General features: G+C 43.5%; 1 protein-coding gene across 2 annotated transcripts in view; it reads right to left on the reverse strand.

The window, feature by feature from the left end:
- Positions 1-2131: 2131 nt before the first annotated feature.
- SLCO2A1 (solute carrier organic anion transporter family member 2A1) overlaps positions 2132-23812 on the reverse strand; it is a 127673-nt gene continuing 105992 nt past the window's right edge. The window contains exons 12-14 of one of the 2 annotated variants that reach the window (XM_029615266.1): positions 12677-12741; positions 7999-8122; positions 2132-4577 (exon numbers count right to left, since the gene is read on the reverse strand). In XM_029615266.1, the coding sequence (XP_029471126.1) occupies positions 4457-4577; positions 7999-8122; positions 12677-12741 (310 nt within the window). In that variant the 3' untranslated portion in view covers positions 2132-4456. The remainder of the gene's footprint in view (positions 4578-7998; positions 8123-12676; positions 12742-23812) is intronic. The other variant, XM_029615267.1, reaches the window with a different exon arrangement.

Here is a 23812-nt window from a genome sequence, read left to right on the forward strand (position 1 = left end):
TCCAGTTTCAAGGTCTGGTTATCTAGTTTGGTAGACATTTTCACCATTAGTTCCCAGATGTTATCCAGGGTAATAACCGCCGGTTTGTTAAATTGCTGGGAGAGGGTTCTTACCCCGGTTCTATCGGGACCGCTCGCTTCTCCCGTTGTTCTGGGTCCTTCAGCGGCCTCCTCCACTCCTCTACTCAATTCCTCGGTCCCGCGAAGTTCCAGGGTTTCTCCTGCCTCTCCAGCCGTTCGGTCGGCGTCTGAACCACCCAGCTGAGCATGCCCGATGACCTCATCAGTCTGCGACTCAGCTCCTCTGCCGACGGGCGGGGGCAAGGCTCTAACCGGCGTCCTGAGGTCTGGAGGGCTCAAAGATATCTCCCCTGGTGAGTACGACTCTCCTCCTGCCTGCTCTCCAACGGGGACTGCAGCCCTCAATTGCGGCGTTTGGAGGGAGAATTCGGTTATTAGTCGCTGACCGGCAGCATTATCAGGGTCGGGTGGGAAGACCCGAATCCTGCCTTTCCGTTTGTGCGGCATCAAACTTGAGGAAACAGCGTTATTAACTTAATTTAAATCGTGGGTCCGGAGCGATACGAATTCACTCCCTCTCAGGGCGCCATCTTGGATTCCCCCTTCCTCTGATTTTTAAAAGAAACAAAACTCAGTTTACCCACTTATATGTAAGCTTATAATGTTCCCAACCTTTGTTTACAGATTTTTGAGCAATTTAAATTATTTTTAAGCCTATTTTCCCTCTTTTGAAAACATAATTAATTTAAATAAAAATACAACTTTAAAGATCCTTTTTTGGTGTCAGATTAGATGTTTATAGGGTCCTCTCACATGTGTCCTATATTTTATTAATTTTATAGAGACTTTAAGCATTTTAACACTATTGCCAAAATGGCTGAGATTCAATTGGAGCTTTGAACATTTGTGGAGGCCCCTTTAAAAGATTTCTCCTGAAATTGAGCCTTAATTAATTTTATTTACTTATTTTCCCTTTTATTTGACTTTAATTCCTGCCTGTGATTCAGCCACAGGACAGAATGTGACTTAAGCAGTGGGACCCAGGAGCAGGGCCCACATATACTGTTGGCACCGGGGGCTTTCGCAAGGCCCTCAATGCTAGGAGCCTTCCCAATGCAGTGGCAGCACACCCAAGGCATATCTATAAGAAAATCACATAATCCTCTTGTTTGAAGACAGGTTGGTCACTTGTAGAAGTGGCTGAAGAACAGATTGCAGTATTAAAAGCTTTATAAGCAGAATGGATAAGGTGCGTCTCACATTCATCAACATCCTCCACTGCCTGGTGGAAATGCACTTGATTTGGGTCTGTCAAATCTGTCAGTCACTTTAGCTTTTGCGTGCATTCGTGCAGTTGCTGCACCCTGTACAGCTGGCGAGCCACAATCTGAGCACTTGAAAACCTTTTCCCACAACTTGTCCAGTGCCTTTGTGTCCTTCCCTGCAGATGTGTTGGAGTGAGCATGAGGGGGCTTAGTATGTTACAGCACTGATGCCACTACTATCAAGTGGTGTGGGGAAATTGGATGGCCCCAAAACCTGGGGAAGTTGGACCTCAGGGAGTTTCCCTTTGAAAATCTGCACCGCCTGCATACTAAGCATACTCTGCATGGTATGAAAGAAGGTGCAATGTATATGCATGAAAGTGTGCAGGGACATTTCATTTTGAAATCTGTGTACTTTTACTCCCCTGCCCCTTTATTTATGGGGGGAGATAGCGCACACATTTTACCCACATATGGTTGGAGGGGACAATTTTCAAAATACATTTATTTGCATGAAAACCTTAGAATATTGCCCCCTATAGGAGCACTTGAGTGTGAGAGAGTTACAAAGAATAATTGATACCAAGTTAGTCTTGAATTGGCATGCATAGAGAGACAATATCTAGCCAATGGCATCCATAGAGAAAGGTGAAATAAAGAGTCTAGAAGCCTTAAATATAAAAGTTTATATGTCATGAAAAACAAATTAATTACATTCTTCAAAATATACTTAGTGTTAACTTAAAAATCAATATCACATTCTTTCTCACAATGCCCTGGTACAAAGCAGGAGAGAGGATGAAGAGCGACAGTTCAAAATTCCTTCAGAGTTAACTAAGCCTCTTCTTTTTTTTTTTTTTTTTTTTACCACCCATTCATGCAGAGGCTGAGAAGAAAAAGGCAATTTAGGTGACGTGGATGGAAGATGACTTGCTTCCAGGGACAGACCAGATCCCAAAGCACAGTTGCATACTTTTTCTCCCTTCCGCATCCCTTCTGCTTAGGTGGATTGTAACAGCTGTGAATAATATTATAGACCCTCATTTTTCAGCAGCTGATGCTGTTTCTGGCTGTGGGAGAGGGTTTATTATTGCCAAGAAGCTTGCAGACTAATACTCGTCAGCACTCTTCTGTTGCAGGCGTTAACAGAATCTTTCCAGTGATAAAAGCTACTAATGCAAAGACCTTGAGGGAACCAGTCTACGGCTGCACTAACTTCTAGCTCATATCTGCTGCTCACTGCTTAAATAAGTTCTTTTTTTTTTTAATTACTGGAAAGCAGAACTGGATTAGAAATGTTCAGAATTTTTACCTCCGGGAAGATCATTCAACAAAGACCACCATATTGTCTGATGTCAGCTCCTGCAAGTATCATTTGCAGCTCTGCATTGCATGGCAGCAAATCAGAGCCCTTGCAGAACCCGTCAAAGGAATCTCTCGCCCAGGTTCTGTAGCAGATAAACTGCCTTGGTGAAAGGGTCTATGGGGCTGGGCATCTTGTCCTAGATCCCAGCAGGTCTCCTTTAGAAGCAATGGTGCTCATGCTAATAGAAACATGCTTGGGGGTTGATAGCAGCAGAAGCAGTTACTGACTGTACTTCATCTCATCCATTGATGAGATGGGTGGTGGAACCACTGCTATAGACACAAGATGAATGTACCCAGTAGCCTTATGCTAAAGGACAGGAGCTAATGACTCCTTGGAGTCTACTATTTCCTGGCCAAGCCGGCAGACTCTTTTCCTTAGCTGAATAACAAGCCACATTTAAAAGTGGCTCAATAATATAGTGCCCCTTTCCTCTATATATGCCCCCATTTGTTTTAAGAAAAGGTAAAACAGGATCCAAGGAGAATAAAGCAAAGGCAGTTTTCATAAAATAAAGTTTAAAACATATTTTTAAAGTGATGAGAAAAAGCACCCCCAACAATATACTGCAGATCTGATTTTGGGCCCTCTGACACTACTATTGGTAGTTTGTAAAAATATCTGATGGCAGGGAGTGCAGGAGCTGTGCTGGACTAAAAAAAAAAAAAACCGAAACTTTTGGGCAGGGGGAACCACTTCTTTTTGGTGCTCCATTGGGCCCTGCCTCTGCCTTTTCTTTAAAAAAACAAAAATGGGAGGAAAGGGACATTATAGAGAGACAATTTCTTTCTATGTTCCATATAATCTAATGAAACTGTGTGGAAATGCACAGCTGACTTCACTGAAACTTAGAGAGCAGCAGTGACCCTGTGGATCAGCTGCAGGTTTACACGCTGTCTAAACAAATATCTTACCCGTATGGATGTCTTTATGCTGACAGCAAAACACCTGCTTTTTTATTATTACAGTCCGCTACATGCAAGCTGTAATTTAAAATTTGGTCCCCTTAATAAATGCCACAAAACCAGCATGTTCAGCAGGAAGCTTGCTTTGAAATAAATGTCTCGACCCTCTGAATTGATAATAAGGCAGACATTCTCAGGCCCATCCATACATACTGCACACACACATCAGCATTCTCTCTTTATACCTTATACACAGCATAACATTAGCTAATGAATATCTCACACTCCGTCAATGGAAAATCAGTCTTACCAATATGTTCTTATCTGCAACTAGTCCTTAATGTTTGCTGGACTGGACACAAATATCCAGCCTTTCAGGCGTCTTGGAGGTGAGAGGAACACATCACGTCCCCTGAGGCTAGGCGGATTTGTCGAGAAACAGAGGATGCTCTCCCTCCCCTAACTTTCTAAGGTCTATGTCTTCTCATTTCTGTAAATGCCTTTTTTTTTGCCAATGTTGGGGGGAGGAGAACCACAGTAACACTGGCATTTCCCAATCACTGTCTATGATTAGGCCTTGCTTGTAGAAGGAAGGAAATGTTTCCATTTTCTCTGTTTTTATATTAACACAGAATGACTTGTTTGGGTCATCACGTGCACTTGAGGAGGCCACCCCAGGGCGATTCTGCTTCCTTCTCCTTAAAGGGTGTGAGGAAGTCCCTGGACAGTCTCTTTTTGTTGCAGCTGATTCAGAGAACGGATTATTTACTCCAAGCTCCAGCCATGGTTGACCTTTCCAGAATCGGCCCATATGGAAAGAACCGGACAAAGGTAAGGTTTTGTTAGTAGAGAAGCGTTGGTCGGGAGAGGAAGGTCAGAGAGTCTGGTAAGGAGGGAGAGCTAGACCAGCCCAGCAGCTTTTTCTTGTACATTGTATTCTTTGCTTTTCTTCACCTTCCAGCCGATTAGGGCTAGCAGAAGAATACCAATGACTTTATAACCCAGCTGGAGGCCAAGGTACCTGCCAAGAGAAAGCAGAAGACAGTCATTGAGAGGCAAACCACACTGAGAAACATCCACCACACTAATAAGAACATTCACATGCTTAACTTCTTGCTCCAAAGAGCCTACCTTCTTAATGGCTCAAAAGCCTGTAAAGAGCTGCAAGCAATGCATTAGGATTCATTAGAAGCATAGTTCAGACTCGCAGCTATGTGGGAGATTATCTCAGGCACATCTTTCACTGTCATGTCATCCATAGGCAATGACCGGGTCATGCTTTTTAAGGGATGAGTCCAACTTATGCTTTCAATGAAGTATAGTAACCTGTTTCTTTCCACCTTCTGTAGGTCAGAAGCATGTGCCTTCAGAAAGTCAGGGTTTATTTGGCTGTTCATCAATAACTTAGCTGACAATATAAATTTCAGCACAGGTGTAAGGTCAAGATTCGGGGGGGGGCTTGCTTATATGGGAGGTTGGTGCCCTGCTTCTGAGCCACAAAGGTGGCTCTGGTAGATTCAGGCTCCGGCAAAGTAAGAGAGCTTGGACTGAACTTTATGCTGCTCCTCCCAGCAACCTGAGGACTGCTGAGCTATGCTGAAGAACCCAGATATGGGGGACCTATGAAACTTGAGGTTGAAAGGATTTGTATATGTGCTTACTGAAGTGAACCATTACAAGCAACTGGATATTCCAACCTACAGAAGTTTGACCTGTGTGTGTATGCATGCTAAAGATAAATGATCTGAACCACTATTGGACTTGTGTGTATCAAAACCATGCTCCTAGTTTATGGACATTTCAGTACCTTATGCTGAACCTACTTATATATAAAACCTATCAAAAACAGCAGGGTGAAAACAAATCAACAGAACTTGATCATTGTACTGATCATTGTCCACCTGGGTAGTTACTCACACATGTGGTCGAGCTCATATCTTGTACTTGACATATCAGACTGAACCAGTAGATCACAAAGGGTAAAGGTGAAAACAATGCAGAATCTGAAAATTCGAATCAGCACAGAGTACATGCCACAATTTACAGATCTTGCCGTTTTGATTTTGGGGAATCTGCCGTTGAAGCACAACTTTAAGGTGTGTGATTATAACCACAGTGCCTAGTCACTTGAAATATCGAGGCAATGAAAGATATTGCACTTATTATATGATACCTTTTATATTCTATTGATTTTGTTTACTCCTTGCTTTTTTTATTAGGCTATACTCATCAATTTAGGTGGGTGTTTTGTTTTTTTTGCAGTGTTATTGATAGTATAACCCTATCATATGTAAACCAGTATACTTCTGTTGCATTTAAGAAGCTACTAAAGTTGATGTTAAAATAAAGCCAAGCTTACAGCCTTGAACAGAGATTGTGGTTTACATAAGCAGAAGCTCATAACCTGACAACAGGAAGGTAATGTAGCTTGCTTAAGATTAAACAGTGATTGATTAACACAGGGATGGAAACAGCGTCTGCAGGTTCAATGCCCTGTGTTACAACTACTACCCTTGACTGCTGGTCCTGCACTTTGAGTGAGCAAGCTTATTGTTGGAGTGATTTTCTGTGATGGGACTTCTTTGTAATGTTTACTTATTTTCATGTCACTCAGTACTGAGCACTATTTTGAGCATTTCTGGAGTGTTTTCTGCAGCTGTCTGTTTTTACCATAGCCAACAGGGTATTTTGATCTTTTTCATAATTTGTGAATGTTCTATGCCAGTGTATTCTGGTCCTTATACATCAATGTGCTTATTAGCAAATTACTGCATTAGGCTTGAAATAGAAAACGAATACAGAGAACTGTGCAAAAAGCAAACAAGTTTACTGCTAGGCTCACTGACTAGTTGTTTAAATAATATTTTACAGGCTAGAAAGTCTAAGCTTTGTTAAACTCTCACAATAGCACTGGCATCGCTCTCAGCACAGAGCTGAATTGTGGTTTGAAGCACAAATTACAATTCTGGTAGTAAAATAGAGCTTAAACGGGATTGTTAAGAAAACACAGCCTGATAACTATTCAGAGAAAAACTATTTTGCTATAAAATTTACAGCATGGGGAATAGCAATTAGCAATTATGCATTGATTACCCAATGTGTATTTTACTGATTAGCTACTTCACAGGATTAACCGTACAAAGTTACATTATGGAATAAAGAGTTTGGGGGTCCATATTCAGTCACTGGCTGGATTGAAAAGTTATCCAGATAAACTTATCTGGCTAAATATGGAGGGTTTTTCAGTGGTTCAGCCATACTACTGATTATAACCGGTTATCTTAAAGACAGCTGAATAAGTTTTTCTGGCTATCTTTAGGACCCTCTATGGCACAACCAGAGTTATCCAGCTAAGTTATCTGGCTAACTCTGAATGTTTGAGTTAACTGACGGGCTGATACAGTACAGTGCACTCCGGTAAGGGGTAATAGTGCGTCGAAAATGCGTGGCCAACCCCCCCAAAACTAATAGCGCCTGCAATATGCAAATGCATGTTGATGGCCCTATTAGTTATTCCTGCGCGATCCAGAAAGCAAAATGTGCGGCAAAGCCGCACATTTTACTTTCAAAAATTAACGCCTGCCCAAAGGCCGGCATTAATTTCTGCCGGTGCCGGGGAAGTGTACAGAAAAACAGAAAAAACTGCCTTTCTGTACACCCTCCGACTTAATATCGCTATGATATTAAAAAAAATGTAAAATTTAAAAAAAAAAAATTAAAATCAGCCCGCGGGTCGGAAGACAGACGCTCAATTTTGCCAGCGTCCGTTTTCCAAACCCGTGGCTGTCAGCGGGTTCGAGAACCGACGCCTGCAAAATTGAGCCGTGTCCCTAGCGCCTCTTTTTACCGCGGGCCCTCATTTGCATAGCAAATCGCGCGCCTCGGAGAGCCAGCTCTCCCGTGGGTTTTACTGTATCGGCCTGTAACTTGGCCCTGGAATTCCCCAATGTAATCCAGCTAAATTTTAGACAGATAATAAACTTTAGCTGGATAAGTGGGGAAAATATTGAAAACAGCATTTAGCCGGATAACTTGTGAGTTATCCTGCTAAATGACTCTGAATACTGACCTCTTTATGTACACCGAGGTGCCTGATTTCTAGAAGAGACAAGAGTGCAATAGTAGATCTTTGGCGTATCTTCAACCCCCACAAACACTAATGGTGAAGCGACCACTGAGTTTGCACAGCAATTATTTATGCATCTGTACAATGCACTGCAGAGCTAATGCTAAGAATAAGCAAAGAACTAAACATGCTAGGTTTAAATACCACCCTTCCAAAACGTCACCGCTCTCTCTTTATACATCCTCTGGCTAGACTGGACCTTGATTTAGTGAGTCCCAACCAGTCCACTTAATAAAAGCTCTAGAAAGCCTGCACAGCTCCAGGCTGACTTTCTCCCTTCATCTCCCCTGAGACTCAGAACACAGTTTTAGCTCACCTGTTACGCAGCAGGTCATTGTTATAGTACCAGCACGCTCCCTTTTTACCACTGCAAGTCTTCTTCCACCAGATGCATGTGGAATCGATGATGAGACCAAAGAGTGCTGGAGCTGGCAGCCATGCTGTCGGAGGACAGGGTAAAGAATTCAGTAATAAAAATATTCAAGACCCTTTATTTTACAAACAGGTAAACACACACAGGCAGGGCTGTTCTCACTGCTCTGTGGGAGACCCAGATATCTTCCCCACATCCAGTTCCTGCTCCTCGGCGCAGAAGGGGGCTGGGAATGGTGCAGAGTTGTTCAGAGCTCAGGAGGATGAGGATCCCAGTCCCTAAGCAACAAAGGCTAAAGGGTGCCCTTTCACTGGGCTTTGCAGGGATCCTCAGTAGAGGTGGCACAGACAAAAGGGGTAATAGAATTCAAGAAGTAAAGGATAAACATTGAGAATGCTTAGTTGTGGAAAAAGTAAGGGGACAACCAGATATCAACTGGGGTCTGTGCACTGTACCAGGAATTCAACTGAGGGACTCGTGGTCTTTATTTCTGTGTTTCACAGCCCCTGAATAGGGGAACTACTACTACAATAGCTGGACTAGATTTGGGAGAATTAAAAATGGAAAAGAATTCATGGTTTCTCAAGAATAAAGAACCTTGATGACTTGGCCTTTGAGCCACTGTCATTAATGGCAATGAGACTGAGACAGATTTTGAATTAACTAAAAGCCCAAGGAATAGGAAGAGGATGCCACATGGAGCACACAAATTCTAAAGGACTGATTTGTGCTTCTCTGTATCTCTCTCTCTCTCATATTGCTCTGTTTACACACACAAATATAGATGTAAAAAACATATACATACATACATATGCATGCTATATATATATATATATATATATATATATATATATATATGTCATAACAGAGGAAAGATGTACAGATTTAAAAGCTTTAAGTTCTGTATCATTAGGTCTATCTGCTCACAGGTGCTCTAGAAGTTATTACACACTAGCAATTTTTGTCCCCTTGGAATTAGAGTTGCCAACTGTCTGGATTTTCTCTGGACAGTATGGATATTTGGGGAAATGTTTGGAAGCCAGAAGGAGGGCTAAAATGTCAGGAAAATGTCCGGATCTTAGCCCTCCCATCCAGCTTTAGTCCAAGCAGCCTGAAAACCTCCTCCTGCTCAGCACTGGTGCCTTCAACTCAGTGAAGGTTGTCCCTGCAATCAAGGCCGGTGCCTCTTCTGTTGCTCCTGAGGTGTGAATTTCAAACATCAGCTGTTTGATCTGCAAGGGCCTCTATGGCCTGACATTTGAACTGTGCGCTGCAAGAGCAACAGAAGGGGCACCGACCAGCTTTGGTGGTAGGGACAACATTCTCCTAGCTGAAGGCACCAGCACTGGGAAGGAGGAGCAGCAGCAGCCTGGACAGAGATGCAGGGAGAAGAAGCAGTGCCCCAGGAACAGCAAGCAGGCAGGGGAGTCCATGTCCTGTCAGCCAAAGAGGCCCCCCCCTCAGGAGCAGCGGGCCGGCTAAAGAAGTGCCCCAGCAGCAGTGACCTGGCAGGTAGCCCAAGCCTTGCCAGCTGATGAAGATGCGCACCGGGAGTAGAGCGTTTAAATCCTGCCGGCCAAATGCATGAGCAGAGAAGGGCATGAGGAGAGGCTGAGGAAGTGGAGTGGACTGGGGAGGGGATAGGGAGGTGGAGTGGAGTGGGAATGGGAAGGGGAAGGGAAATTGGAGTAGCGAGAGTGGGGAATGGGAAAATGGAGTGATGAAGGCATGGCCTCTGTGCCAGGCTGCTGGGGGAAGGGGGATTGAAACCTGGAGGAGGGAGAACAGGACCTGGGGATTTGGGGGTGGACATACCAGAGTGACTTGGGTATTGGGTGGGAGGAGAATGGAGATTCAGAGAAATAACGGTGCGTGGGGGGGTGGGGGCAGAGAAAGAACCTGGGGGTGGGGAGAGCTGGGACTCGGACACTGACTGGGAATTTGGGGGTGGGGAGACAGGGAAAACTTGGCAGTTAGGTGGATATGAACGGGGGATGTTAAATGAGCTGGGGTATGGGAGGGTGTGAGATGGGGTATGGGAGGGTGTGAGATGGGGTATGGGAGGGTGTGAGATGGGGGTCAGGGATGGGAGAGATGGGGTATGGGAGGGTGTGAGATGGGGTATGGGAGGGTGTGAGCTGGGGTATGGGAGGGTGTGAGATGGGGTATGAGGGTGTGAGCTGGGGTATGGGAGGGTGTGAGATGGGGTATGAGGGTGTGAGCTGGGGTATGGGAGGGTGTGAGATGGGGTATGGGAGGGTGTGAGCTGGGGTATGGGAGGGTGTGAGCTGGGGTATGGGAGGGTGTGAGCTGGGGTATGGGAGGGTGTGAGATGGGGTATGGGAGGGTGTGAGATGGGGTATGAGGGTGTGAGCTGGGGTATGGGAGGGTGTGAGATGGGGTATGAGGGTGTGAGCTGGGGTATGGGAGGGTGTGAGATGGGGTATGAGGGTGTGAGCTGGGGTATGGGAGGGTGTGAGATGGGGTATGGGAGGGTGTGAGCTGGGGTATGGGAGGGTGTGAGCTGGGGTATGGGAGGGTGTGAGCTGGGGTATGGGAGGGTGTGAGCTGGGGTATGGGAGGGTGTGAGATGGGGTATGGGAGGGTGTGAGATGGGGTATGGGAGGGTGTGAGATGGGGTATGAGGGTGTGAGATGGGGTATGAGGGTGTGAGCTGGGGTATGGGAGGGTGTGAGATGGGGTATGAGGGTGTGAGCTGGGGTATGGGAGGGTGTGAGATGGGGTATGGGAGGGTGTGAGATGGGGTATGGGAGGGTGTGAGCTGGGGTATGGGAGGGTGTGAGATGGGGTATGGGAGGGTGTGAGCTGGGGGTCAGGGATGGGAGAGATGTTGGGAGGAGGTGGTGTGGATTTGGTGAAAGGCAGTGGAGCAGGAATGTGGCTGACGAGGCGGTGAAGGAGGAGCACTTGGAGGTGGGGTGGGGTTAATAAACAGAAGGAGGCATGAAAAACAGAAAGCGAGAGAGCCCATGCCAGGATGAGGAGCCGAGGGAGGTAGTTGTGGAATTGAGAGGAGATGAGGAGGAAGGGGGGAACAGGGGATGGGTGGAGGAGAGAGAAAGCCGGGAGGTGGCCTGGGAAGGTGGTGAGAATGGGAACAGTGAGGGGAAGAAGGTGGAGTGAATTCCAGCTCTGAGTGGCTCCAGGCAAAAAAAAAATGAAGACAAGAGATTAAAGTGAAAATCAATCTTGGAGTCAAATGTAGAGGAGGGAGTGAAGGCAGGAGAAGAGACAAGAAAGGAAAAACTGGAAAGGAGATCCCGGACAAGGTCATAAGAAAAAAAGAAAAAGAGAGAATGGGATCAATAAAATTAGACAAGTAAGATGTCCAGACAACAAAGGTAGAACAAAGTATTTTATTTTTAGTTTACTAAGAGGAATATATGTCTGCTCTGGAAATATGCATCGCTAATTCTTTTATTTTGCATAGCAGAGCAGGAAATGCATGTTTGCTTGTGCTCTCCAGTGCTGGACTGCATGTGCAGTCTGGCTTCTTGGGAGTTTTATTTCAGTTTTTGTCTGCCCGTTTCCAATTTCTGGTCTCTTATTCTGTATTTGGTGAGTGTCTGTTTTGCATATGTGGCTGAGGTATACTGCTAGTATGTAGTTTTGTGTAGGGATTGATAGCAAACTGCTTTCTTCTGTTTTCCCAATAGGAGGCATATTGGTGTTCTAGGGCCCATTACAATATTTGTACTGCCACCTTTATTGCTGGCTGTTAGTGATGTTTGGGGATGGTGTGCTTTTTGCAGGGTTTTGTGTTTCTTCACAAACTGCTTGGTAGAAAAGGGAGTTTGGCTCACTGTTACTGAGATAATGCCCACATTTCAATATTCCTTTTTGTATGGTGAACAGTAAGGGGAAATATCCTAGCTCTGTTCTGTACCCTCATGGACACGTAGGTATAGGAATTCTATAGCATTTCTGTTTCATTCTGTATAGTTTTGGGTTAATGATAGATCCCAGAGCTCAATCTTATACAAGAAGATTGACTGAACGATGCTATCGAATAATTGGTCTTTATCTGCCATCACTTACTGTATTTACTAATGGGGGGGTTGGCAATAATAATCATTCGTGAAGTGAAAGGGCATCACATCAACAAAGATTTTCACTCAGCACCTCCCCGTGTTGGGAATTTTCACAGTTGGTAACCCTGCTTGGAACAGAACAATTTCCAGGGTCCATATTTTATGAAGCTTCAAGCAGCATCATCTCATCTATTACTACTATCATTCTTATTTATTTCTTAAATTTTAGTCCACTCCAGCTTGAGAGCTCAGGGTGGTGTAGAACAATAATACAATAATATGAATTCATATTTTCTATGTGCTGCATGTATGACAGAGATAAAGATAGGGGAGGGGGACACACCCATGTTAAAAAACCACGAGTAACTCTGCGCACTACTTCAAATGTAGAGTGAGAAAGTATTTAGGGACTGTCATGAGCCCTTCCTCTGTAAATGTTGTGAGTCACTTTCTCAGCAAATCTTTACTCTTGAAGAAAGAAGAGCAGCAGTAACAAGTTTACGAGGCGGGGTGGATATTTCTCAGAAGCTAGAAGACAGCATTACTCATATCTTCAGCTGACCACTTACCCAGCAGTCTCATCAGTAAGAACTGCACGCCAATGGCAAATGACTTTTCATCCTGTCCCACCACCCTGTCAAGATAAACATAAAAACATCCTCAGTGCCATAGGAGGAGGACCTGGCATTGTGTTGTTTTTTTGGTTTTTTTTAATAATTCTGTGTTCCAGATTAATATAATCCTAACTGCTTTCTCACAAGCTCCCAAAACAAAAATATAAATGCTTGAGGATATTAATAGCTCTGAGCACAAGTACTGGAGAAAAAGTGCTAGATGTGAAGGAGCAGCTGGCCTTGCACTACAATGAGAGATTAAAAAAGGAAACGTATGTCTTTTGTCACCATTTCAATCCTGCTTCGATTTCCATCCATTAGTAAGGAAATACATTTCCATTTTTTCTTCTCTCAATGTGCTGCCTCTTTCCATTTGTAAGAAGAATATGTGGTCCTGTGTGGCAGGTATGCACACTTAAGGAAAGAGAGACACCAAGAATTTCACCTTCACTGCTAGAAACTGAACAGACGGATTTGGATGCAGCACCAGTCAGAGAGACGTGTTACACAGAGAACCATGACTGGGATGTACCAGGCAATAATCCATTCAGGAAGGACAGGGTAGGACGAAAGGGGGTCAGACCAAGAATCCATCAAACTCAGCATCCTGGTCCAACAGAGGCCAATCCCACTTCCAGGTACCTGGCAAGTACCCAAACATTAAATGAATAGATCCCAAGCTACTAATCCTTATTGATTAATAGCATTTATGGACTTCTGCTCTAGGAACTTATCCAAACCTTTTTTAAACCCAGCTATACTAACTACTGTAACCATAACCTCTGGCAATGAATTACAGAGCTTAAATATGCATTGCTAACTTCATGAAGTGCCCCCTAGTCCTTGTATTATCCGAAACAGTAAATAACCAATTTACATTTACCCATTCAAGTCCTTTTATGATTTTGTAGACCTCTATCATATCCCCTCTCAACTGTCTCTTCTCCAAGCCAAACAGTCCTAACCTCTTTAGCCTTTCCTCATAGGGGAACTGTTCCATCTCCTTATTCATTTTGGTTGCATTTCTCTATACCTTCCCCAGTGCAACTATATCTTTTTGGAGATGCAGCAACGAGAACTGCACACAGTATTCAATGTGCGGTCTTACCATGGAGTGATACAGAGGCATTATGACATCCTCCATTTTATTTGCTATTCCATTCTTAATAATTCCTAACATTCTGATTGCTTTTTTGACCGCCTCAGCACATTGAGCAGACAATTTCAATGTATTATCCAATATGACACCTAGATTTCTTTCCTGGGGGTTAACTCCTAATGTGGAACCTAACATCTTGTAACTACAGGAAAGTTATTTTTCCCTAAATGCATCACCTTGCACTTGTCCACATTAAATTTCATCTGCCATTTGGACGCCCAATCTTCCAGTCTCACAAAGTCCTCCTGCAATTTATCACAATCTACATGTCTTGCCCCTTTCCAGATCATTTATAAATATATTAAAAAACACCGATCCTATTACAGACATCCGAGGCCCTCCACTGAGGCACAGATCCCTGAGGCACTCTACTGTTTACTTTTTTCCATTGTGAAAACAGACCATTTAATTCTACTCTCTGTTTCTGTCTTTTAATCAGTTTGCATCTGCGAGGCGGGGTGGCACTTTATGTCCGGGATGGCATAGAGTCCAACAGGATAAAGATCCTGCATGAGACTAAATGCACAATCGAATCTTTATGGGTAGAAATCCCTTGTGTGTTGGGGAAGAGTATAGTGATAGGGGTATACTACAATCCACCTGGCAAAGATAGTGAGATGGACAGTGAAATGTTAAGAGAAATTGGGGAAGCTAACCAAATTGGTAGTGCAGTAATAATGGGAGAGATTTCAATTACCCCAGTACTAACTGGGTAAATGTAGCATCAGGACATGCTAGAGAGATAACGTTCCTGGATGGAATAAATGATAGTTTTATGGAGCAATTGGTTCAGGAACCAACGAGAGAGGGATCAATTTTAGATCTAATTCTCAGTGGAGCACAGGATTTGGTGAGAGAGGTAACGGTGGTGGGGCTGCTTGGCAATAGTGATCATAATATGACTGAATTTGAATTAATGACTGAAGGGAGACAGTAAGTAAATCCACGGCTCTAGCGCTTAACTTTCAAAAGGGAAACCTTGATAAAATGAGAAAAATAGTTAGAAAAAACCTGAAAGGAGCAGCTACAAAGATAAAAAGTGTGTAAGAAGCATGGACATTGTTAAAAAATACCATCCTAGAAGCACAGTCCAGATATATTCCACACATTAAGAAAGGTGGAAGGAAGGAAAAACGATTACTGGCATAGTTAAAAGGTGAGATGAAAGGGGGTATTTTAGCCAAAAGATTTTCATTCAAAAACTGGAAAAAGGATCCAACAGAAGAAAATAAGATTAAGCATAAGCGTTGGCAAGTTAAATGTAAGACATTGATAAGACAGGCTAAGAGAGAATTTGAAAAGAAATTGGCCTTAGAGGCAAACTCTCACACTAAAAACTTTTTAAAAATATATCCGAAGCAGAAAGCCTGTGAGGGAGTCAGTTGGACCCTGAGATGATTGAGGGGTTAAAGTGGCACTTACAGAAAATAAGGCCATGTGGAAAGATTAAACGATTTCTTTGTTTCGAAGTTTACTGAAGAGGATATTGAGGAGATACCCGTTCTGGAGAAGGTTTTCATGGGTAATGATTCAGATGGACTGAACCAAATCACGGTGAACCTAGAAGTGGTAGGCCTGATTGACAAACTGAAGAGCAGTAAATCATCTGGACTGGATAATATGCACCCCAGGGTTCTGAAAGAACTTCAAAATGAAATTTCAGAGCTAATTCAATTAATTTGTAATCTATCATTAAAATCATCCATTGTACCTGAAGACTGGAGGGTGGCTAACGTAACTCCAATATTTAAAAATGGCTCCAGGGGTGATCCAGGAAACTGCAGACCAGTTAACCTGTCTTCAGTGCCAGGAAAAATAGTAGAAAGTGTTCTAAAGATCAAAATCACAGAACATATAGAAAGGCATGGTTTAATGCAACAAAGTCAGCATCGTTTTACCCAAGGCCAGTCTTGCCTCACAAATCTGCTTCACTTTTTTGAAGGGGTTAATAAACATGTAGATAAAGGTGAACTGGTAGATGTAGTGTATTTGGATTTTCAGAAGGCATTTGACAGTTCTTCATGAGAGGCTACTAAGAAAAATAAAAAGTCATGGGATAATGGCAATGTCCTTTCATGGATTACAAACTGGTTAAAAAAAACAGGAAATAGAGAGTAGGATTAAATGGACAATTTTCTCAGTGGAAAAGGGTAAACAGTGGAGTGCCTCAGGGATCTGTACTTGGACCGGTGCTTTTCAATATATTTATAAATGATCTGGAAAGGAATACAACGAGTGAGGCAATCAAATTTGCAGATGATACAAAATTATTCAGAGTAGTTAAATCACAAGCAGATTGTGATAAATTGGAGGAGGATCTTCTGAAACTGTAAAATTGGGCATCCAAATGGCAAATGAAATTTAATATGGATGAGTGCAAGGTGTTGCATATAGGGAAAAATAACCTATGCTGTAGTTACACGATGTTAGGTTCCATATTAGGAGCTACCACTCAGGAAAGAAATCTAAGAGTCATAGCTCAGTGTGCTGTGGCAGTCAAAAAAAAGCAAATAGAATGTTAGGAACTGTTAGAGAGGGAATGGTGAATAAAATGGAAAAATGTCATAATGCCTCTGTATCGCTCCATGGTGAGACCGCACCTTGAATACTGTGTACAATTCTTGTCGCCGCATCTCAAAAAAGATATAGTTGCGATGGAGAAGGTACAGAGAAGGGCGACCAAAATGATAAGGGGAATGGAACAACTCCCCTATGAGGAAAGACTAAAGAGGTTAGGACTTTTCAGCTTGGAGAAGAGATGACTGAGGAGGGATATGATAGAGGTGTTTAAAATCAGGAGAGGTCTATGTGAATGTGTAAATGTGAATCAGTTATTTACTCTTTCGGATAATAGAAGGACTAGGGGGCACTCCATGAAGTTAGCATACAGCATATTTGAAATTAATTGGAGAAAGTTCATTTTCACTCAATGCATAAACTCTGGAATTTGTTGCCAGGGGATGTGGTTAGTATAGTTAGTGTAGCTGGGTTTAAAAAAAGGTTTGGATAAGTTCTTGGAGGAGAAGTCCATTACCTGCTATTAATCAAGTTGACTTAGAAAATAGCCACTGCTATTACTAGCATCAGTAGCATGGGATATACTTAGTTTTTGGGTACTTGCCAGGTTCTTATAGCCTGGATTGGCCACTGTTGGAAACAGGATGCTGGGCTAGATGGACCCTTAGTCTGACCCAGTATGGCAATTTTTTTATGTTCACAAAAGGATATCACATCCTATCCCATGACTTTTTAGTTTTCTTGGAAGCCTCTCATAAGGGACTTTGTTGAATGCCTTCTGAGAATCCAAATGCACCACATCTACCAGTTCACCTTTGTCCTCAAGTTTATTCACCCCTTCATACAATTGTAGGAGATTTGTGAAGCAAGACTTCCCTTCGATAAATCCATTCTGGTTGTGTCCCGTTAAACTATGTCTATCTAAATGTTCTGTGATTTTATTCTTTATAACAGTTTCCATGATTTTTCCCAGCACTGAAGTCAGGTTCACTGGTTTATAGTTTCCTGGATCTCCCCTGAAGCCCTTTTTAAATATCAGGGTTACATTAGCCACCCTCCAGTGTTCAAGTACAATGGTAGGTTACAGATTTTTACTAAAAGGTCTGAAATTTAATTTTTTAGTTCTTTCAGAACCCTGCGGTGTATACTATCTGGTCCAGGTGATTTACTACTCTTCAGTTTATCAATCTGGCCTACTACATCTTCCAGGTTCACCATAATTTGGTTCAGTTCATCTGAATCATCTTCCTTGAAAACCGTCTCCAACATCCTCTTCAGTAAACACCAAAGCAAAGAATTCATTTAGTCTTTCTGCAATGGCCGTATCTTTCCTAGGTGCTCTGTTAACCCCTCGATCATCTAATGGGTCGACACCCTCGCAAGCTTTCTGCTGCGGATATATTTTAATAGGTTTTTATTATGAATTTTTGCCTCTACAGCCAACTCTTTTCAAATTCTCTCTTAGGGGTCATTTTCTATTGCTTATCGCGTGTGATAGCTTGCCGGGGGCGGAGTCGGATGCTGCAATGTCTTCGCTGGTGGCGATAAGGTAAGCACCATTATCGTTGCCAGTAGTGCACCCAATAGCACCACCTTTCACGATGGTGCTATTGAGTGCGAAAGCCGGCAGCAATAACACCGCAGTGGTGCGATGGCTGCCGGCTTTCGCAGGCCTGCCCCCCGTTTTCGCTAGATTCACCATTCTGCATTAGAATGGTGAATCTAGGCCTTAATCTGTCTTATCACTGTCTTACATTTAACTTGCCAATGTTTATGCTTTATCCTATTTTCCTCTTGATCCTTCCAATTTTTGAATGAAGATCTTTTGGCTAAAATAGCTTTTTACCTCACTTTTTAACCATGCTGGCAATCATTTGGTTTTATTTATTTTATTTATTTAAGTCTTTTTTATACCGATATTAGTAGCGACATCATATCAGTTTACAACAGAACTGCAGATTGGAAATTACAATAAACAGGTATCAGGGAAGGGATTACATAGGAACAGAGATACAAGGAGTTGGAAATACAAGCGCAACAGGTTGGTTGCAGGAATACGCAAAACTAGAAAACAGTGAAACGATGTAAAATAACTTTATACATGGGTTCAAGTTACATGCTGGCGCCGCAAAGGAGTGTGGAAGTGTGGAGGAGCTATGGAGGGTATGCTTGTTTGAAGAGCCAGGTCTTTAGGTTAGTTCTGAATTTGATAGCGCATGGCTCAAGCCAGAGGTTCGAAGGTAGTGAGTTCCAGTGTGTAGGCCCAGCAATGGAAAGGGCTCGGTCCCGCATGGATGCAAGGTGTGCCTTCTTTAGGGAAGGCACGTGGAGGGTCCCTTTATTACAAGCTCTGGTGGGGCAGTTAGAATGTGTGTGACTGAGCGGCTCATCAAGCCAGTTCGAATTATGAGTGTAAATGGCTTTGTGGATCATAGTGAGAGTTTTACTTCCACTTTTCTTAATGTGTGGCATACATCTGGACTGCACTTCTAAGTTGGTATTTTTAAACAATGTCCACACCTGTTGCACACTCTACCTTTGTAGCTGCACCTGTCAGTTTGGTTTTTTTAAACTATTTTCCTCATTTTGTCAAAGTTTCCTTTTCAAAGTTTAGTACTAGAGCCATGGATTTACTTACTGTCCCCCTTCCTGTCATTAATTCAAATTTGATCATGTTATGATCATTATTGCCAAGCGGGCCCCCATCACCACTACCTCTCTCAACAGATCCTGGTCTCCACTGAGAATTAGATCTAAAATTGCTCCCTCTCTTGTTGGTTCTTGAACCATTTGCTTCATAAAACTGTCATTTATTCCATCCAAGAACTTTCTCTCTCTAGGATGTCCTAATGTTACATTTACCCAGTCAGTATTGGGGTAACTGAAATCTCCCATTATTACTGCACTACCAATTTGGTTAGCTTCCCTAATTTCTCTTAGCATTTCACTGTCCATCTCATTATTTTGGCCAGTTGGACGGTAGTATACTTCTATTGCTATACTCTTCCCCAACACACAAGGGATTTCTACCCATAAAGATCCAATTGTGCATTTAGTCTCTTGCAGGATCTTTAGCCTTTTGGACTCTATGCCATCCAAGACATAAAGCGCCACCCCCCACCCCCAAGTTGCTCCTCTCTAGAATTGCGATACAATTTGTTTCCTGGTATAGCACTAACCCATTGGTTATCCTCCCACCATGTCTCCGAGATGCCAATGAAGTCTATGTCATCATTCAGTGCTAGGGAAGGTCCAATAAAGCAAATCGGAAGGTGGTCCCACATAGCCAAGGCAAAAAACAACAAGGGGACAACCTTATACCGTGGAAAGATTTATTAATATTTAATTACAGAGCCCGACTCTGGCCGAGTTTCGCCAATTAAGGCTGCATCAGGGGATGACTTCTGATGTCAAACAAACCTACACAAATAGATTCTTTTGTCAAATTTCAATCTTGATCCTGCATATAATTATTTCCACTTCACAATCTGACAGCGTGTCACGCTCAAATTTATGTAGAACTAGGGCAAAAATAAATCAATGTATCTGTAATATTTTGCAATGTCTCAAAAGCAATGAGGCAGGTCCTCATATCGCTACTTTTTAAGCGATATGAGGACCTGCCTCATTGCTTTTGAGACATTGCAAAATATTACAGATACATCGATTTATTTTTGCCCTAGTTCTACATAAATTTGAGCGTGACACGCTGTCAGATTGTGAAGTGGAAATAATTATATGCAGGATCAAGATTGAAATTTGACAAAAGAATCTATTTGTGTAGGTTTGTTTGACATCAGAAGTCATCCCCTGATGCAGCCTTAATTGGCGAAACTCGGCCGGAGTCGGGCTCTGTAATTAAATATTAATAAATCTTTCCACGGTATAAGGTTGTCCCCTTGTTGTTTTTTATCATTCAGTGCTATACACTAACTCTCCCATCTTACTTCTTAGACTTCTGGCATTAGCATACAAATATTTTAAAGTGTGTTTTTTGTTTGTATTTTCATTCTGCTTTTCAATTGTCAGGGATAATTTGAAATCTTTTAGCTCAGGTGATTCTTTACTTATAGGCACATGGACTATTTTTTTATTTTTTATTACTGGAACCTTTCTGTTGGGATAATAAAAAAAAAAAGTAGTCCATGTGCCTATAAGTAAAGAATCACCTGAGCTAAAAGATTCAAAATTATCCCTGACAATTGAAAAGTAGAATGCTAATACAAAGAAAACACACTTTGAAATGTTTGTATGCTAATGCCAGAAGTCTAAGTAGTAAGATGGGAGAATTAGAATGTGTAGCAGTGAATGATGACATAGACTTAATTGGCATCACAGAGACATGGTGGAAGGAGGACAACCAATGGGACAGTGCTATACCTGGGTACAAATTATATCACAATGAACGGGCCTGTAGTGGACCCTTGGGCCGACCTGCGGGAGACTTGGGAGAAGGTGTACAACAGTCTCAGAACTACAGGCCGGGAGGCAGACCGGGCAGGCTGGAACAGGCTGGCCTCACCCCAGAAGCTGGTGCTCCCCCGGGAGGAGCCCTTGGGGGCCCGGCCGCTGGGACTTAGGAGGTCGCTAGTCCAGGACAAGACGAGCTGGGGCTGGGACCGGCAGGTACCAGGCAGGAGCTGAGGCAGGAAGAGGTCAGGCAGCGCAGGAACCAAGCAGGAACTGCGGCAGACCGAAGCAGACAGCGCAGGAACTAGACAGGAACTGCGGCAGGCTGAAGCAGACAGCGCAGGAACCAAGCAGGAACTGCGGCAGGCAGAAGTCAGGCAGAGCAGGAACCAAGCAGGAACTGTGGCAGGCAGAAGTCAGGCAGAGCAGAAACCAGACAGGAACTGTGGCAGGCTGGAACTCAAGAGCGGTTAGCAAAAGTGCTAGAAGAGTCACACACAAGTAGGCAGGCAGGCTCTTGGTAGGCAGGCAAGCAGGCAGGCTCAAGAACACATCGGGGCCAAGCGCAACTAGGGTCAAGGAGGAGCCCGGTTGCAAGGCGCCGCAGTGAGATCCGCGGCAAGCCTAAATAGGACTAGGCGTCTGACGTCAGGGCTATGGGCGGAGTGCGCTCTGGCGGGAAGAGGGCTAGATAAGTGCCGCGTCGGCGGGCGCGCACGCCTAGGGGGCTCGGGGAAATGGCGTCTCCCCCACGGGGACACCCAGGAAGCAAGCCGGAGTCGGGAGCAAACCGGCTGGGAACCCGAGGTAAGGGTCGGGATGCGAGGGTCGCGGAGCGGACCACAACAGATAGAAAGGAGCAACTTGGTGGGGGGGGGGGGGGGCACATTATGTCTGGGATGGCGCCTCTTTTTACCGCCGGGCCTAATTTAAATAAATTATTTTACTGTATCGTGCGCACTGGAGAGCGGGCGCTCTCCCGCGTTTTTTACTGTATCGGCCCATAAGTTATTCTGTCAATTGATGTTCCTTCTATTCCATGGCAATGCAGACATTATATTATGCTTTCAAATGACTTTTAAATTGATTATTCAGGCGACCCAAATGCTTGTTCAAACAATAGCACCTTTAACCGTTTCCTGAAAGTTCAAATGCAAGATTCAATATGTAGCCAAAAGATAAAGGAATAAACTTGCACACATTTCTAAGAGATAAGGGACCTTCATCAATTTACAGCAATCATTTTCTAAATTAAAGCTCTGTACTTTGAGAAAAACTATTGTGACAGGGCTACACCAGTCACTAACATTTTCCCTATGTGATTTTTCTATCTAGGGGCAGTAGGAGAGGTTTTGATATTTTTTATTCCTCCCAGTGCTATAACCCCACTTTTTGGGGGGATAAAGAGCATGATCAGTGCTTCAGTAGATCAGGATACTAAGGAGAGGGAAGGAGGCCAGATATTCCTTCAGGATCTCAAGGCAACAGGATAGGAGATAGAAGAAGAGTGAGGAGCTGAAGATTTTCCCTGGGTTTCAAGAGAGAGGACTGAAGAGCAAGACACTTCTCCAAGATCTCATTGCAAGAAGGTTGGAGAACTGGCGATTCCTCCAGATCTCACAGAAGGCAATTCAAGCATTTAGCAAAGGGGTATTGAGGAAGAAGTTTGAGAAGATTTTTAGATTTTGATTGGCCCGTGCCTGAGGGAAAGGCATATCCCCAGTATCCAAAAGGACTGGGACAGAGATCTTTTTGCCCATTCAACCAGTTAAAAGATTGGGTGAAGAGAAGGATGTAGACTTTTGAGCCACTAACTCAATAGACGTGTTTTTGATAGTTGAATTTCAGTTGAAGTGTTTGATTTTTTGGAACCCTGTTTGGATATTTTGCTTGGGGATATGTTTTTCAGCCCAAAAAATGCCAGAACTGAAACTACACTCTAGTTATCCTACTCTCACTGGTGAGGGTATTTTCAATCAGGATGAAGATGCAAGAGCAAGAAGGGAAATGAGTAGAGTAAGGATGGACAGAGAAACCATTAGGTTTTTTTTTTATTGATCATTGGATGTATGCTGTTTCTTATTTTTGTCTTCTTGACCTGGCTCCTCTTTAAGTTACAGTAAAGATTCTTTTATTTGATCACCAATTTCAGACTCCAGTGTTTTCTCTGAGTTTTACTCAAGAGTGGACTTACTGGGGATGGATGGACTCTTATGATTCCTGGTTTCTTCCTGTGGTGGTAATTTTGGGTTCCCTGTTCTTATGTTTCATTATCTGGCACCTCCTGGAACTATTTGGTACAGAGTGTGAGGTGGTCACTGAGATAGTGGTAGACAGCGCCAGGGGCCCTGGAAGAGAAGCCTTCCTCTCCGTCCAAACCTGAACCCGGACCCATACCACCTTACCTGGGAACTTTTGATTTTGACTTCCAGTCACCCTGAGATTACCATGGATTAGGGGGGGGGGAACGGGGCGAGGGCAACTGCACAGTGGGACCGGATGCTCACAAATTTGCTCTCATAAACACTCTTACATGTTCACACTTACTTTCACTGCTCATTCTCTCACATGTCCATTTACACCTTTACTTCTTCCATTCTCCCTCCAACACACACACACTCACGTCTCTCCCTCTTCCATACACACATGCCCACTCACTTTCACACCCATGCTCACTTGCACTCAGGTCTCTCCTACTCATCTACATACACTCTCAGATCTCTTCTTCCTACACAAATACACACTCACTCTCTCTCACAGACCTGCTCATTCATTCTCTCTCCCCCCCCTTTCAAAACACACTAGCAACAGCAGCCTCTAACTTGGGCTCCTGCAGCAGCAGCAGCCTCTTCCTTCTCCTCCTGTGCTGCAGAAGTGGACGCAGTCTGTTTCTTACTCCTCGTTTGATGCACGGGCAGGAAATCGCAATGTCGATTGGCCAAGGCAAACAGGATGGGGCGGGCAAGTGGCTGGATACAGGAAACAGACTGTGCAGGAGCAGGCGG

The sequence above is a fragment of the Rhinatrema bivittatum genome, chromosome 9, assembly GCF_901001135.1.
Source record: "Rhinatrema bivittatum chromosome 9, aRhiBiv1.1, whole genome shotgun sequence".
Taxonomy (NCBI): domain Eukaryota; kingdom Metazoa; phylum Chordata; class Amphibia; order Gymnophiona; family Rhinatrematidae; genus Rhinatrema; species Rhinatrema bivittatum.